At 36.9% G+C, this 19,090-nt stretch overlaps 1 protein-coding gene across 2 annotated transcripts in view; it reads left to right on the top strand.

The window, feature by feature from the left end:
- The window catches only part of CDC14A (cell division cycle 14A), a 208,905-nt gene that overhangs the window by 184,173 nt on the left and 5,642 nt on the right, over nucleotides 1-19,090 (top strand). For both annotated transcript variants that reach the window (XM_069090525.1, XM_069090526.1), the window contains 2 exons: nucleotides 6,742-6,901; nucleotides 13,821-13,936. In XM_069090525.1, coding sequence (XP_068946626.1) covers nucleotides 6,742-6,901; nucleotides 13,821-13,936 — 276 coding nt within the window. The remainder of the gene's footprint in view (nucleotides 1-6,741; nucleotides 6,902-13,820; nucleotides 13,937-19,090) is intronic.

Genomic DNA, 19,090 nt, shown 5'->3' with positions numbered 1-19,090 from the left:
GTAGAATCTTTGAAATGCAAAAACAAGCTATGAGATTCAGTTTTTATACAATTCTCTTCCCTGTTTTGCTTTGTGTCTTGGAATGTTTGTCTTTGTTGACTAAGTTCATAATAAAAAGAAAACTTAATAAAATAAAAAACTATGATAAGAGTCTAGTAAGCATTGCTAACAGCTATTGACTGCTCTTTCTGCAGAATTGTTTCTCAGAAGGGAAAGAGAAAACAGGGTCCTGTTTTGTCCTTTCACTAGCTTTCATCCTAGGGTGTATTTTTCTTATTCTCTAGCTCTCTCCTTTTTAAGTTCCTTCTGGTTTGATCTCAAGTGCCCCTTTCCCCATGAAGTCTTTTCTGATCTTTCTCCTCCTCTAAAATTTCCAGTCTTCCCTCCAATTTCAAAGTAGCTCATGTTATGCCTTTCTGTTTATATGTTAAAGTTCTCCAGGAGTGTAAGCTCCCTGAAGGCAAGGATTGTTTCATTTTTGTCTTTGTTTCTCCCCCAAACTCATTGCCTTGCACATTATGAGGGCTTTAATAAATGTTGAGTAGAATTGACTTTCTTTTTTCCTGATTTATTTGATGCAACTAATTTTTATACTCTTATCTTTTTGGTGTTGATTATCATAGCAAATGTTACAGACTATTGGACTCTTAAGGGCACATACTGGTTCAAGTTTAGACACTTAACTCACAGGAGCTAGAGATGGAAGGGACTTTATAGGCCATGTAATCTAAACATTTCACTTATGGAAGAAACAGACCTAGGAAGATGAGACTTTTGTTGAAGGTCATATACAGATAATAAGTAACAGTGTTTGAAAGTGCAGTCCAGATCTTATGACTTTGAATCCAGTGATCTTGCCACTCCACTGTACCATGTTGCTTCCTTTTTCTGAGAGAGCAGTTGTGGTATAGTAGAAAGCCTGTTGGGTTTGAAATTAAGAGAGACTCAGGTTTGAATCTTGATTTTAACTCTTCCGAGTTGTATGACTCTACAAAATGTAGCATCTCTCTGAGCCTCAAATTTTTTCATCCATAAAATGAAGATAAAATACTTTCAGTGCCTATATTAGTAAGGTTATTGTGCGGAAAGTGTTTTGTGAAATCTTAATGTGTTATTTAAATGTGAGTTTTTGTTTGACCCCCAATAGGTGAATGAATAGGTAGTGGGAAAATGAATGAACCCAGCAGGAGGCCTTTTCACTCTGAGCCAAGGAATTAAACCAAATTATATTTTGATTTGGAGAATATTTAAATATTTTGCTCTCCCCTTCTCACTCAGGTCAGTAATTTAAAGAAACATGTGGATTTCATTGCCAATTCAAACTAAATGCTTGTTCACTGACTAATCAACTTACTTAGGAGTGTTTTATATAAGCAAAAACAAAAGTTAACCTGTTTACAATCATGCAAAATTAAAAAATTTAAATATCCTAGTGGATTTCATACATGACAGTGAAATAACAGAGGAACATAAATATTCATTTAATAATTATTACAAATGGTTAATAGACTTTTCTGACATATCACAAAGTAATCAAGTGAAAACAAACATTGTTTTTTTGACAATGGGAAGTTTTTCTCTCCCACTTGCCTCATTTAGTTGATTCTGTTCTTTGTGATGATGCCTTTTAATATGTCTCTTAATAATTTGGTTCTGTGATTGCCTGTTGGTATTATACAACATATATTACAAGCAGACTAATTTTTGCTGAATTATATGTGAAGTACTCATCCACAGGATATTTTATCCCACTTATTTACTTCCTTAAATAGGAAAAACAAAACAAAACAAAATTAAACCCCAACCACCAAATGAAAAGTTTACTCAGAAGAAATTTTCAGGAAATTGTTAGAATTTCCTTCCTCCATCCTTACATATTTTTTTAAAGCAATTAGGGTTAAGTAACTTGCTCAAGGTTACACGGCCAGGTGTTTCTGGGTGGGTGCTAAGTGTCTGAGCCCGGGATTCAATCCCAGGTCATCCCGACTTTGGGGCTGGTGCTCTTACTCGCTGTGCTACCTGGCCGCCCCGTCATCCTTACATATTTCTGCTCATTGGTTTGAAAAATAAAATTTTTTTTAGAAAAGTAATTCATGTATAAAGGAAAGCTCCCCAAACCACTAAGGGTTTGGATTCAGTGTTCTGTGGGGCAAGGCATATAACCTCTCTGGGCATAATTTTTCACCTATAAAATGAAGGAGGTTTTGGTCAGATGACCTCAAAGGTCTCTTCTACCTTCAAAGGTATGATTCTATTGGTTGTTAGTCTTTCTTCCTGCCTTGCTCCCCTGCCCTGCCTTTCTTCAACTTTGGGTTGAGGACAAATGTGTATGGCAGCCTTGAGTCTTCCATGATTACTTTGGAGACATCAAAGATTCTTAGTCTGATGAGGATCTTGGCTTCATTATTTAGTTGTTGGTAATGGTAGAAGGTGAAACAGACCGAGTGCTTGAGTGCCCAGAGGGCCAGAGGCAAAGAAGTGTTTGTCTACAGTTCAGACAATTTCAAAGAACTATTTCAAAGCCCGGTTTCCAGGAAGAGGGAAAGTTGTATTCTAAGAAAGGAAAACTTAGGGCCACTTTAAGGAAAAACTTCCTTACAGCTAGATCTATCCAAAAGAAGACTATGCTGACTCATGAGTCCTCCTCTCTGGAGACTGTCAAAGCTGCAGAATGTGGGTAACTGCTTATTGAAAATGTGCAAGATTGTTAGGTAGGATTTGGACAGGGATTGCCTCAGAACTGTTTCCCTAGCTTGGAAATTGAGATTCTCCATATATTGGTAATAGTTAGCAACACCAAAAGAGAGGATTAGCAAGGTTGAATTAGATAATCTTTAAGACCTCTTTGAGTTTAGAATATGTTCCTGTGATCCCAACATTACATGAAGGATCAGTCAAAAAAAAAATATCTGAGCTTAGAAAAGTCCTCACACGGTTATTCCCATTGAGAAGAAATTACCTGGGACCTTTGAAAGCTGAGTTGTGTAGAGCTAGTTACCCCTCCACCCCCACCCCAAGTCTCCATCTGCCGTAGGAGCCACAGTTGTGAAGTGGTTCACATTCCCCTCTGCTGCCTCCTTATTGGGCTGTGCCCAAGATAACGGGTTTGTTCATTAAAACAAAACCAAACCAAAAAAAGTAACAAATTCTACCAACTAAGTGCTCAGATGATTTCTGGAGGAAAAGAAATTTTAAATGGAGGGTTAATAACAATACTGTAAGGCGTTCAATTTGAAAATTCTTTTAAAGCTTTCATAAGAAGGCAGTTTGGTACAGTGAAAAGATTACTAGGTTTTTTATTCAAAAGAACCTGGGTTCAAATCCCAGCTCTTTTACCTTCTACCTGCATGACCTTGGGCTAGTCACTCACCTCTCTGGGTCTCAGTTTCCTTGTCTGTAAAATAAAAGGGTCAGGATGGCCTCTCTGGTCTCTTTCAGCTTCAAATCTGTAAGCCCATCATTCTACCATTGTTATAAATCTACAGTGAATTGGGATAAGGCATTTAGGTACCTTATTTGAGAATTGTGTCCTCTTTTATGTTAAGAACCCTCCAGAGGCTTGTTATCTATGTGATAACAATACATGTGACTTGGCATATCATAAAATGAATACTGCACAAGCCACTGAGGATGGAATTTCTTGGCACTAATTAATTATTAAAAGTAACATTCAGAAGTATCCTTCACTGTGTTCTACTGCTTCTTGCATCTTACTTAGGTGATTGACTATTTCACCTTCCCTTCATAGCATCATAGGATTTGGAGCTAGAAGGGACCTGAAGGTTTTATTTCTGAGTCTTTTCTATCTTGTTTCCTATGAATTACAGATGAGGAAACTGAGGCCCAGGCAGGTGCAGGTGCAGTGACTTGTCTTGAGACAAACCAGTTTGGTTGGAGGTTGAATGAGAGCCATGGGTTTGCAAGAGCAAATTGGAGAACAGAGCCAAGAACCAAACCAGGTCTGTAGGTACACATTGTAGGAAGCAGTGTCACATGCTAGAATGCAAAACATGGTGTCAGGAAGGTCTGCAGCTGAATCTGACCTCTTATTAGCTATGTGACTGGGGGCAAGTCTCTTTGAGCTTTAATTTCCTCAACTGTAAAATGGGGCTAATATTATCTGTAGCACCTACCTCACAGGGTTGTTGTGAGGCTCAGATGGAATAATGTATGTAAAGTGCTCTACAGACTTTTTAAACACTATTTTGAGTATCTGTTGTTAATTTTGATGTCGTAACAGGAGTAAAACAGAAGAGAATGATGAGAGAAGAGTAATAATATTCGTCAACATTATAATATAATATGGAAGTCATCAGTAGGCAAAGGGAGGCAGGTTCTATGGCAGAACACCTTATAAGAGGGTTGGAGCCAAGTTAATCTCTGAGAAATGGACTATTCTTTGTGTTTATCATATTTATTTGGTTGCTGACCTTTCCCCCCTTTTCTAAAGCTCAGAAGTATAACAAAATAACTGACCAGGATTGTGTGAAATTACTCTCAAGATGGTAAGCTCCTGTCTTGCTTCTTCTATTGAGGTGGACAGAAAGTGTTACGAGGACAGAGAGAGGATGTGTTCTTGGTGTTATGACTTAAATAAGCATATTTAACTCGTGATGTGGTAGAAGTGTGTACTCTATCTCTGCAAGTATTATTTTCTAATTATATATTTTTTCTTTGTAATAAATATATAGTACTTTAGCTTTATTGTGGTTTAAATAGGCTTTTGTAAACTAGCCTAGGAAGCTAACAGCCATATATAAGTTTGTTTATTTTTTCCGAATGGAAAAGAAAATGTTTTCTGGATTCCAAATTATGAACTTACAAATGAACTTTTACAGTGCTACCCATTTATTGATTATGCATCACTTGGAATTTTACTAGGCTTTGTTTTGTTCATTGTTTCACTGGTCCCAGTCAGCACTATATTAAATTTTAATGAAATGTCCAAAGATTCAAATAGTTACATGTAAGCATCGAGACCACGGACAGCTTCTTTTTTTTTTAATGTTTAAATTAAATTTTATTTTTTCATTAACAAAATTTATCTTTTCTCTTCTTCCTCCTTTGCCCACCATTGAAAAAAACTAATAACAAAAATGCAGTCCATCGAAACAAATTCTTACATGGGCCGGGACCCAAAAATATGTCCCATTCCATACCTTTAATCCAACACCTTTCCATTAGGAGGTAGGTATGTGCACTCTTTATCATCAGTCCTCTGGAATTCTGCCTGGTCCTTGTGTTGATAAGAGTTCTTAAGGCTTTCAAGGTTGTATGTTTTTATAGTCTCATCTTTCATGCAGGTACCAATCCATGTCATTCAGTTCAGCTCAACAAATCTCTAATAAGTGCCTACTGTGCACAAACACTGTGCCGAACACTAGAGATAAAAAGACAAACTGAAATAATTTGTGTTCTCACATGGTAAAACATGCCACCCACCTCTTGCCAGTGAAATGGAATTAAAATGCAGAGTAAGACGGGCATTTTTGGATGTGGTCAATGTGGGAATGCAAATTCATCACGAGGGTTTTATTTTTCATTTTTTAAATTATTCAATGAAAAAGGATATGGGAAGGAGAAGATGCTTAAGAAAGAAATAACTTTTAAAAATTAAAATAAAATGAAGATGATCTATAAGGGCCCTTCCAGCTCTAAAAATAGAAGTAGAAGCATTTTCATCACCTAATGCTTTAAAAATAGCATTATCAGCAACATAAAATCAGCATATTGTTTTTAGATTGAAAGGGGCTGGCATTTACTTTCTGATAATTCCATAGGAATTTATATTCCTCATGATGAACCATAATAGGCCATTAAAACACAAACCAACCAAACCTAATCTGATTCTTTATACTAATTAACCTTACCCTTGGTAATGTGACCCAGTATTAATCCAAAATTATCACTGGTCTTATTCTTCTAATGTTCTCTTTATCTTGAAAAACAATTATAGTGGCCTTTAGTTTATCTAAAAAAGCTTATAAAAGAACTTTGGTAACTTTTTTTACTACTCTAAAGGAAAAAAAACAAAACTAATTGAGGCCAAAAGATTTGGTACTTTATGGTTGGTGACTGGGCCTATATAGTATGTGTCTTTTCCATGCACAGTTAATAATTAAATACACTTTGAGGTGTAATGTCAGTATTCAATTCTTGACGGTTTATCTGCTACAATACTATTTTTGGTATTTTTAGGCTGGCACCTGTGAAATGTAGTTTAGATTTTGATTTTCTCATTTTAAGAAATAAATGGTATTGTTGACTGTTCTACTCTGGGGACAGTAAAAATCGTCTTAAAATTTGTTAATTTATTATTATCTCTCCTGGGTCAATAGTTATTCTAAAAGATAGATCTAGATACAGATTAATGAAACATTTATTTTCCGTGAAAGTTCTGATTAAAACGGAAGTTGCTTTGCTCAGTACACAAAACACTCACTTCTTTATGGTTGCAACTGCGGCGGAAATAATTTTGTTCCATAGGTAGCCTGACAATCTTATAATTTAAAAAGTATCAATATTTTAATGTAAAATATTTAAAAATCTTAGAGATCTTGTCTTTCAGAAAATAAGCGACAATTTCTTAAATCTGAAAATTTGAATTATGGTTTATCTAGTTTGTTTCCTTTTTAAAAATATTTATTTCCCTTTATAGGATCTCATTCACTAGCTGATATTAAGTTTCTGAATGACTGTATTTTATTCTAAAAATTGTTTATTTTTCTCTTCTATGAACAGAAAGCAAGCATCATTATGGGTTCAAGGAGACATTTATCGTTCCAAACTGAAACACAGACCATCCAGCGAAGGGAGTATAAACAAGATTCTGTCTAGTTTGGATGAACTGTCAATTGGTGGAAACTATTCCAAATTACAAACATTAGACAGATATGGAGAGGTAAGTCATCTGTAGTTCTACTCCTATATCGCTTCTCTTTGGTATTTTGTTATTGTTTTACAAATATAATATAATGGGATCTAAGGATCTCATATTACTGAATTTTAGTGCATGAAGTTCAGTAGTTAAATTAATTAACCTAATTAAAGCTAGGAAAAATACTTTGTCAAAACAGAAACAGCAATAAGATGTCAAAGAAAAAGGGTTTGTGTAATTTTGTGACTAGCTAGATCATTCACATACTGCTTTAAGGTTTGCAAAGTGATTTACGTACGGGACCTCATTTGGTCTTCACAACAATCCTATGAGGTGAATGCTATTATTTCTACCATTTTATTTATTTTAAAGCAATTGGGGTTAAGTCACTTGCTCAAGGTTACACGGCCAGTTATTTCTGGGTGTGGTGCTAAGTGTCTGAGCCCGGGATTCGATCTCCAGGTCTTCTCAACACTGGAGCCGGTGCTCTTACTCACTGTGCTACCTGGCTGCCCCTTTCTACCATTTTATAGAGGAGGAAATGGTGACTGAGAAAGGTTAAGTGACTTACCTATGGTTACATGGGCTGTCAGGTGTCAGAGGCAGGATTCAAGCAGTGGGGTCTTCTTCTCTAAGTCCTACCCCTAGCTGACTCTGTGAAGATGAACAAAGAAGGAAGATGCTGAACGGGGGAAGTGAAGAGGCAAAAACATGAATTAAAAAATCTCTGTAATTGGCAATGGTGGAAGTTGAAAGTAAAATACAATGAGGAAAAGTTAAAAGCCTAATACAAACTACAAGTGACATTTTTAAAGACCCCACTTCATGCTGTATTTCCAGAGTAAAATCAGAGTTAGTAGCATCCCTGATAAGTCTAGAAGTGACCTACCTGAAGAATGAAGATTTATATTTATTGATTTATGGAATGTTAAACCTTAGATTTTTGATAGCCAAAAGTTAAGAGGAATTGAGCCTCTTGATGAGAGTGATAGAAGAAAGTGTAAAAGCTGGTTTTGAGGTTAATAACAACAACACAACAACAAAAGAGCCAGCCTGAAAAACAAAAAAGATCTTGACAACTGGTCCCATCACTTCCTGGCAAGTAGGAGAAGAAATGGAAGCAGTGTCAGATTCCATATTCTTAGACTCAAAGATAACTGCAGATGATGAAATTAAACCATGAAATTAAAAGATACTTGCTCCTTGGAAGGAAAGCTATGGCAAATCTGGGCAGCACATTAAAAGACAGAGACATTACCTTGCTGACAAAGGTCTATAATCAAAGCTGTGGTTTTGCCAGTGACAGTGTATGGCTGGGAGAGAAGACTTTTGAGAGTTCCCTGGACAATGAGGAGGTCAAATCAATCAATACTTAAAAGAAATTAATTCAGGCTATTCACTGGAAGGTCACATACTGAAGCTGAAGCTTTAAATACTCTGGCCACATAATGAGAAGGCAGGACTCATTGGAAAAGACCCTGATGTTGGGAAAGTTTGAAAGCAAAAGGGGATGACAGAGAATGAGATGGATAATGGGAACAATGAACTTGAAGTTGGAAAGACTTTGGGAGATAGTGGAGGATAGAAGGGCCTGGTGTCCATGGGGTCACAAAGAATTTGGATACAACTCAGTGACTGAAGAACAAAAAATCTTAGAGATCTTGTATTACAACCTCTCATTCTACAGATGAGGAAACTAAGTCCCAGAGAAATTAAGTGACATAAGATCACATAGCTAGTTAGTGGAAGATCCAGAACTAGGACTAAAAGCTTTTTCCGTGACTGCCATATACTCAAAGCAAAGATGACCCATCTTCTTTAGTGTTTTTATATTAAGCTAAAAGTGGTAAAGGTGCTCCTGGAATGAGCTTATCTACATAGGAATTGAAGATTCAAATTTCATTTAGATAGAAATTTATTAGAAATTCATAGTAGAGATGAAAGTAATGTGTTGAAAGGATTCACAAAAATGGAGTAGTAAATGCATTGTCATTATCTTGGGCTAGAAGAATTTTCTCAGAAATGAATTTCTGCAAAAAAGGCCACCAGATTGTGAATCAATCAGTTGATTAATCAATCTGCAAGGATTTGGGAGGGATTGGAAGAGGACAAAGAAAGCAAAATTTTAAATGAAAAAAAAAATTCAACCCTGCAACATGTTTCTAGGATAATCCAATATTGAATAGGCCTGAATTTGTGAGAATATTTTGTCTTGAAACAAATTTAAATCCTAGTTATACCTGTGATGCTGTAATTCCTAGGTAGACTTGAATATTCTTTGACTATATTATAGGAACATCAGTTAAATTCAAACAAACTTAGCTTACATGGGACTTCAATACCCAAAATATTTAATTATAAGTGTCAGCAAACATTTATTAAACTCCCATTATGTGCTTGACATTGGTGAAAATAAACTTTTGAGAGACAAAGTTCTGGGCATGATTTATCAGTTTATTAACATAGCCAGCAAATCACCAATAATGCAGTGTCAGTGGTCTCTATTATGATTAAAGACCCCAAATGAGCATTCCAGGCCACCTTAAATCCAGGTACAAACCATCCTTGGGATTTTCCCTGATGGGTGACAGTCAGTCCTAATTGGTGGACATTTAATGAGGAGTGGGGCTAATAGTTCTCTACTCCTCCGGATTACTTCATCATTAGGAGGAAGAGAATAACTGGGGACTGTGACCTGGTCATGGGATTCATGCCACCTCTAGCATCTGAGCTAGAAAAACCATCCTAATCAGGTTTTCTCTGGCTTAGTTTCACCTTTGTAGATGAGGTTATCTGGGACTTATTAGAAAGTATAAAATCATCCTTGGTAGCCAGGACTTAGTTTAAGCTGGTTTTTGTTTATGGGATAAACAAATTGAGTCCTATCCAGGCAGAGGTCTTTGGGGTCTGGTAATTATTGCATTCCTCAGCTGGAATGGGAAAGGTCTCTTTTGAGCTAGGTTAAGAGATTGAGATTTTGACAGAAAAGGGAATGATACTGATTAATGTTAATAATCAAACAGTATAGCATTAAAATTGGTTTTCCTCAACATAGTGTGTAGTGCTATAGATAGAAAGGCAAAAACAGATCCTGCCTTCAAGGAGCTTGCAGTCTAAGGAGAGACACCATGCAAACAACTCTCTACAAAGAAGATATGTACAGGATATAATGGAGATAATCTCAGAAGGAAGGCACTAAGATTAAGAGGGGACCAGGAAAGGCTTCTTAAAGAAGATGGGATTTTAGCTGAGACTTTCAGGAAGCCAGGAGGTGGATTATGAGGCTAGAGAAGGTTCCAGGCATGCGGGAAAATGCACAGAGATAGGAGACAGAATGTCTTATGGGAGGATTAGGAAGGGGAGACCAGTGCCACTGGATCATGGAATACATGACGAGAGAGAGTAAGGTGCAAGAAGCCTGGAACCAGGTTATGAAGAGCCTTATGAACCAGAAGATTTTATGTTGGACCCCAGACTCTTTCATTATTTTCCTTATTGTGCTTATTGAGCCCTTGACAGGATGGATTAAAAAACCATGTAGTTACAAATAAAGACATCTGAAGATACAAATGTATTTTTTCAGTAATTGAGAAAAATAATTAACATGAAGTAATGTAGAATTTTCTAAATCATACTGATCTAAATCATTAAATTAGTCTCTGATAGCTTGGTAAATTACTGTTTTTCACTTTTTTGAGAACTTCACCAAGTTCACCAAGCTCCTATTTTTTAAAATGACTTTTATTTTTGTAGAGGATCAATTTATAACCGAACAAGTGACTGGTACAATATTAATAGAATGTAAAGCATCTGAATAATTAATGTGTGCATCTCTTCAAATGACCTCTTTTTCATTGCACCCTTTCCCTCTCTGTTGTCTTCTTTCTTCCCTTCTCCCTCTTTCCTCTACTCTTACTAGGAAAATATTTTTTTTTCTTTTACAAGTGACTATTATAGTTGCCTAAATGGAGGAGGGAGGACTGGGAAAGAAATCACAATCATCATGTCAGCACTTCTTGTGGGTAAAATTTCAGATGTGGCCATTTAGCAATGCTATGGTGTTTGAGACTGGAGATCATTTACGAGAGTCGGGAACTTTAGGATGGCATCATGATTATGGTTTTGTGGGGCAGTACAAATGAAGCATACGGGATCTTAGAACCCTTGATAGCTCGAAGCATCACTTCATGCCACCAGATGCTGTTGCAGCTTAGTAAAGACCTGTTGCTTCCTATCCACTGGTATACACTCTAGGAGCTCCATCCTATTAGGGGTTCTTGAAATGTGTTAAGTTCATTGGTTGCTTCTTCTTGCTTTATGGTCCTCATTTACTTTCTCTGCTATGCTCAAGTGCCATCTTCTCTAAGAGGATTTTTCTCAACTCTGTAGTTATTAGTGCTTCCTCCCTCCCTTCTTCCCTCACCTGAATTGACCTTATTTGGAATATTTTTTATACTTAATCTGTGAACATGTTATTTTCTGGCTAAGGAAACATAAGTTCCTTAAGAGCAGTGAGAACAGGACTGTTTTTGTCTTTGCATCCCCAGTGATGGTACATTTGATGCTTAATAGCACTTAATGAATGGCCAGGAAGAAGTTATGTATGTCCCAGTTTTTCCTCTTCTGAGAATACTTAAACAACTTTTCCCTTTTTTACATTGTAAAATGGTGACAGATGTTAAGGATCTTTTAAATGTTGTTTATACTTAAAGATTTTTATATTAATGTCCACTCATTTAAATTACATTGAAACCTTGATATAATGCTTTTCTATAAAACAAATTTTGGTATAAAGCCAATATCTATGTAAGGAAGGGAAGGGGGGGGGGTTGAGTTATCAAAATACCGATGCTATTTTATTTACAAAGTGTCATGAAACTGTTATTGCAGAGACCAAAAGGAGACCACTCTTAGAGGGTGGGATCTTAGAGCAAAACAAAAACTGGCCCTTAGGCATTTCTTTCTTGAAAATCATATTTCATATCTTCTTAAAGTTCTCCAGGATTTATCTTTAAACCATGCTGTAGGTTCCTAACTCTGTTTTTGACATTCTTCTTAGCAGTGTATAATCATGGAGATAAAAGAGATATTTAGAGGTAATTTGGTTCAGCTCCCTGTTTTCAGACATTGTTAATTAACTATTTCATCTGAGAACATATAGTTGCTTTTATTTTTAAAGCGCTTTAGGGATGTCTAGTGTGTAAGGTTTTACTCCTGAAGAGGTATTTACAGTGAAATTCAATCTACAGGTAATATGATGTTTTTGTAAATGCATATATGTTTAATTCCTTGTTCAATAACATTTTCCAGTTCTCTTTCCCCGATTTGTTCCTTCTCTTTTTTCCCCCTTTACACATATTATTCCAAGCAAGTTATTGGCAAAATCATGCATTTAAGCTGGTATGGTATTCCAATGACCATTGGATAGTAAAGCCTAGAAGGGGCCTTACAGAGCATCTGGTTGCCTTGTTTTACAGATGAAACTGAGGTCTGCAGAAATCACTTATTTTAGGTCACAAAGCAAATCAGTGGTAGAACTGGCATTAGAACTCAGGTTGCTGGGGTGGCCAGGTGGCACAATGAGTAAGAGCGCCGGCCCCAGCGTCGGGAGACCTGGGATCGGTTCTGGCCTCCGATACTTGGCACCCACACAAAAATAATAACTGGCCATGTAACCTTGAGCAAGTTACTTAACCCCAATTGCTTAAAAAAAAAAACACCTCATGGTTGCTCCCTTCCCAAATCAGCATTCTTTCCATTTAAAAGTCATGTCCATGTGGCATATGACTCACATTATCTCAGTCTTTTCTTGTTTTTAGAAATTTTCATGTGCCATTTCTTTATCTTTTTCATTGCTTTCTCTTCTGTTATTTTCAGTGTCCAAATTTACATTTGATGCCATAGTTTGGCATCACAATTTGACTAAACTTTAAACTTTGGCTAAACTCTAAACTTTAAATTGACTTAAATATCATGCATGAGAGCCGCATGGTATAGTGGGTTAAAGGGTCACTGGACCTTTAGGAAGGTCCTAAAGAAGACCTGGGTTCAAGTTCTGCCTTTCATATGTATTAACTGTATGTTGTGACCCTGGGCAAGTCACTCAACCTAAGTACAACTCATTTGCAGAATAGATGCCAATCTGCTTTGGGAGAGGGAGTTTCCTTACCAGATCCTTTAGAGAAGAGATTTTTCAGCTTCTTTTTAAAAGGTACTATTTTTAAATGCATAAAAATGCATAGGATTCCAAGGAATCTAATTATATTCTATATTATATATAGAATACAGTTATCAAAATATACAACAGCCAGGTTCATGGACCCCAGGTTAAGAACTCCTACTTTGTAGGTCATTATTCATTGTTCTTAAAAGGGGTCCATAGTCTTCACCAAATTGCCAAAGGGACTCATAACTCAAAAGAAACTGAAGAATAGGTAAGATCTCATGACCTAAAATTTTCCATACTAGATATATGTTTAGTTCTCAAGAATGAAATTTTGAGGATAAAAAAATAAGAAGATAGGAAGAAGAAAATGGAGAGCTGTCTAAAGAGATATTTATGGATGCTCAGGGAATAACTTAGACTTTTAAAAGATGTGTCCAGATGATGGAAGGACAGGTCACACAGGATGACATTTCAAACTGAATATTCCATAGGCATCTTGTCTTCATCACGTCCAAAATATAGCAAGTAAGCATTAGAAATGAGACTTCAACCCTGGTCTTCTGAGTCCTGGACACTTTTCATTTCATATTACATGCAGGTGTGTGTTTATCATGCTTTTGAATTTGATGCTTACATGTCCTAGTAATAAATATACAGATGATATAGCTGACATTTTAAAGGACTTTATCATTGTATTAGAGGATGTTGTAAGAAGCCCAATCACTGTGGATAGTTGTTATATAAACTTTATGCTTAAAAAAAAATTTTTTTTTCCAGGGAAGTACCGATGACGATGTGGACTTGGAAATTAAAAATGCCATTACACAGGGAGACAAACTTCGTGCCTTAAAAAATCAGAGACAGCCACGCTCATCAACAGCTAGTGTACTTAGGTAAGTTAATTGTATTGCCTCTGCATGTGCTTAATTCAGAATGAGTTTCCTTTGTTCACACACACACACACACACACACACACGATTTTCTCCATGTCTTTTAAATAATCGAATCCACCACTAATTTAAAAAAATTGTTACAATTTCTTCATTTTTCATTTGAGTTCATTCATCTTTTCACGTCATGGACAGCCCTTAATATATTTGTGCAACTACGTTTTTCTGCAGTGAGGATACAACAGTATACCATTCTGTTTGCTGCCAAGTCTTCTGTCATTTCTCCCAGGGTTAACTTCTAGTTCTGAGTAATATTAAGGACCTGGAAAAGCACCTGAGATATACATACCTACAAAGTTTAAACTTGTCTTGGTTTGAACTTGGCAGTTACTTTAAAGTTGTATCTGATTTCTGAACCCTCGACTTTAAATCTTCCATTAATTTAATAATCAGTGGGATGAGGAAGATGGAGGCAGTTAATGCACATAGACATTTTATAAATCTCTCTGAGGGGTTTCCATTTTTCTGTCCTGTGTGGTGACAACCTCTCCCACCAAGGGAATGATATGAGTGATGGCCATGAAGGAGTGGTCAGAAAGGTAGGGTGAGAACCAAGAGAGAGCAGCAGCATAGAAGATGATGAGGTCACTCAGTGAAAGAGTGTAGTGAGAGTAGGTTAGAAGGCCCAAGATAGAACCTTGGGGATCCTCAAAGGCTCAGCAAGGGAGACTTGAGAAGTGGCCAAATAAATGAGAATGAAGAATGAGCAGTGTCACCAAACCCCAGGGAGGAGAGAGCATCTAGGATGAGAGCATAGTAAGATGTTAGAAGAATGAGGATTGAGAAAAGGCCATTAGGTTTGCAATTAAGAGTTTTGGTTGAGAGATGAAACTGGCAGCCAAGATGGCAAAGGGCAGAGAAATGAATGAGAGGAGAGGAAGTGGATACATCCAGTGCCCAGTTTTATTTTTTTCTAGAAGTTTGACTGTAAAACAGAGAAGAGGTATGGGATGGTATTTTGAGTGGCTGCTAGAATTTAAGGAGGGTTTTTTTTTTCCAGAATAGGGGAGATTTTCACATCCCACTTTGCTCCCTCTTTTGCACTGGGTATGGTTGGCTTACCTTCTCATACTGAATACTCTCTACTCCCTCGGTGTTGGTGACACTGATCTCTCTTGGTTCTCGCCATACCTGTCTGACCACTCTCAGGTCTTGTTTTCTGGCTCTTCATCCATATCATACCCCCTGGTTAGAGATGCAGTCCTGCGTCTTCTTAGCTTCTCTCTCTATCCTTCATTAACTCCATGGGTTTTCTTGTCATCTTTATGATATCTTTATGACTCCTGAATCGTTGTATCTGACCCTAATCTCTTTTGAACTCCAGCTACACATCTTCATTTTCCTGTTGGGTATTTCAAACTAGATGTCCTCTATACATCATTGCCATGTGTCCAAAACAGAACTCATATTTTCCTCCGAATAGCCCTTCTTCTCCCAGACTTCCCAGTTCTGGAAAGGGGACCCCCATTCTTCCAGTTACCCAGATTCACAGCTTCGACATTATCCTAGACTCCTCGCTCTTCCTTACCCCACATTTTTGCCAGATCTTGTCACTGCTGCCTTCACATCTCCTCTGTTATCCCCCTTCTCTGTACTTACAAGGTCCCTGCTCTCCTCCTGGCCCTCATCATGTGTCACCTCCATGCAGTTACCTCCTAATTGCTCTCCCCTTTCCACATTTCCCACATAGCTGCCAAAGTGATTTTCCTAAAGTGCAGGTGTAACCATGACACTCACCTACTCACTCAGTAATGGCTTCTTCTAGCCTCTAGCATCAAACATAAGTTCCTCCGTTTATCTTTGAAAATCCCTCACAATCTGACCCCACACAACATTTCCAATCTTATTATATAGTACTCCCCTTCCTGCACTCTCTGGTCCATCCCAACATGCCTTCTTGCTATTCTTTGCACATCATATTACATCTCCCTTCTTCGCATCTTTGCATTTACTATTCTGTATTTCCCAGAATATGTACTCTTATGTGATTTCAGCCCTTTAGACCCTTTTGTTTTCTTTAAAACTCTGTTTGAGCACCACTTTCAATGTGAAGCCTTTTTTTTTTGAGGGGGGAAGGCAGGACAATTGGGGTTAAGTGACTTGCCCAAGGTCACACAGCTAGTAAGTGTGTCAAGTGTCTAAGGCTGGATTTGAACCCAGGTCCTCCTGACTCCATGGCTGGTGCTTTATTCACTGCGCCACGTAGCTGCCCCATGAAGCCTTTCTTGATATCCCCTCAACTGCTAACTCCCCCTCTCCCAGATGACTACATATATAATATATAGAAACATATAGTATGCATAATATATAGAAACCACCATATATTATATGCATTATATATATATTATATATTTGTTATTTGTGAACATACTGTTTCCCTTGATTGGATGTAAATTCTGTGAAGGTAAAGACTGTTGAATTTTGTCTTTGTATCTGCAGTACAGGACCCTATGCATAGTAGGCACTTATTAAATGCTTATTGATTGATGGAACATTTTCCCATGGACCTGCCAGATGAATTACATCTCTGTTATAGGAGCAGAAAAATTCTTTCACCAAATGTTGTGGTAGTAATGGAACCACATTGAAAAGTTGACTTTCCAAGGGTCCCCTCATAAAAAGGAAACAGACTGAAGTTGGCTTTTGGTTGTATAGACCTGTGATTTGTGAGACAGTCTTTGCTGCTAGTTTGAGACATAAAGGAAAGGCCATAGCAGTTTCCTGAAGCAGGATGGTAAACTGTACTTAGCAACCAATAGTTAATTTCTACTTTCAAGCTACCACCACAGTTTACAACCAGAATAAAAGGAGCCTAAAGTTAATTTTCTTATCGTAAGTTTATTTTTTATTTATTCCTTTTCACTAACCATGTCTTTTCCTTGAGCTTCTGTTATACATGGCTTAAATTGGAACATATCTATCCATATATATCATTTATGTTGTATGTATGTAAACACATATATAATTATTTGTATGTTTAAGTTGTGAACATTTTTGGAAAATAAGGTAAAGTGGAAAACCAAAATCAATTGTCCTGATTTTTAAAAGCCCAAGACATATGGTTTTTTTCTTTATATTCCTTTTCTTGTCTAATTTTAGTTTTCTAATACTCAAAAATTGGCCTTGTTTTCTTAAGAATCTTATTTTCTTTCCAAGTTTGCCATAAAATGAATGATTTTTGGTTCTATGAAGCAATATAATTCTTTATGATGCTGATTCTAGAGACTTTATTTTTTTATTTAAATTTCCTTTTTTATTGTCAATTTAACAAGTTGACAGTATAACAACAATTCCTTATAGAAAAAAACAAGATTGTATATTGAATAGTGAACTTATCATCTACAGTTTGTCCTTTTTAGAAAATGTATAAAAATAATACTAAACTTTCCTGGTCCTCTGTGTTTCTACTGAACTTCCTTCTGCTGTTCTCTGTGTATTTTAAAATATTTCATTGACATTCTTCTTCTTTTTTTAAGAATCACTATCACTAGGGGCAGCCAGCTAGCACAGCAAGTAAGAGCACCGGCTCCAGTGTTGGATTGACCTGGAGATCGAATCCCAGGCTCAGACATTTAGCACCCACTCAGAAATACCTGGCCGTGTAACCTTGAGCAAGTTACTTAACCCCGATTGCTTTAAAAAAAAAAAAAAAGAATCACTATCACTAGCCATCAAGTTCTCTCCCCACCCCTACCCTCTAAATTAAGCTCTCTCATAACAAATAAGTATAGACAAGCAAAACAAAATTTCACATTGGTTGTGCTTGAAATATATGTTTCATTCTGTACCTACTCTGTTCTGCCTCTGCTGAGAGATGGGAAACATTCTTCTGAAATGTTTTATCGGTCCTCTAAAGTCATGAGTAATCATTTCATTGATCCCAATTCTTAAATCTTTTACAGTTGTTATGCTTTACACGATTGGAGTTATTGTATAAATAATTCTTCTACTTCTACCTCACTTCAGTCTGCCTCATTTCTTACATATTGGGACAGCTGGTGGAACAGTGGATAGAATTCTGGGCCTGGGGTTAGAAAAACCTGAATTAAAATCCAGCCTCGGCTGCTTGCTAGCTTTGTGACCCTGGGCAAGGCACTTAACTTCTGTTTGCCCCAGTTTCCATATCTGTAAAATAAGGATATAATAGCACCTATCTCACAGGATTCTTATAAGGATCAAATGAAATAATTTTTTTTTAAAGTGCTTAGTACAGGGGTGGGGAACTTGCGACCTCAAGGCCACAAGTTCCCAACCCCTGACTTAGCACAATACTTGGTATATTGTAGGCACTATATAAATGCTTATTCCCTTCCCCAAATCTTCCATATTTCTTTGAATCCATCACTGTTGTAATTTCTTATGGCATGATAATGTTCCATTACACACATAGGCACCCACACACACACACACTCACTCACTCACTTACTCATTCACTCACATTTTGGCTATCTACTTTGTTTCCAGTTCTTTATGATAACAAACCTGTTTCTATCAATATTTTTTTCATATGAGTCCTTTCCCTCTGACTTCCGTGCCTAGTAGTGATACCTCTTGGTCAAAGGATTTTGTGGATTTGGGCATAAAGTACTAAATTATGACCCAAAACGTTTGAATTCAAAACTTCTCCCAGGGTGCATTAGTAATTTACTGATGGATTGTACGATTATTCATTTCGACATTTCTTCTTTTGAGAACTGCCCATTCATATTCTTTGACCTTGTTTTTAATCTCTTGGACAATATCTTCTGTTCTTATAGATTGTTATAAGTTTGATAGGGATGGGCTAGGGACTGGGCATAGGGAACTCCTAGATGAGGTCATTCCTTTTGTCATTTAAGTTGGCATTTTTTTGCAAGTCTGATCTTACAGAGAGGAGCACTGGGAAGCTTAGGTGACGTGTCCAGGGGGTCAAGCGGCCAGGAGGAACAGAGGCAGTTCATCTTTCTCTGCATTGTATCCATGCTCTGTCTCTCCTAGCCTGAATATCAGATCTTTATCAGAGGAATTTGCTGCAAAGATCTCTTCAGCATTGATTTTATTTGTGAAGAAGCTTATCAGTTTTGTGTAATCACTATTGTCTGTTTTATCTATCTCAAA

This window comes from Petaurus breviceps, unplaced genomic scaffold (genome assembly GCF_028583685.1).
Source record: "Petaurus breviceps papuanus isolate PSGF00001 unplaced genomic scaffold, PetGlider_PUasm1.0 186, whole genome shotgun sequence".
In the NCBI taxonomy this organism is placed as follows: domain Eukaryota; kingdom Metazoa; phylum Chordata; class Mammalia; order Diprotodontia; family Petauridae; genus Petaurus; species Petaurus breviceps.
This window is presented reverse-complemented; position numbering and strand designations above follow the sequence as displayed.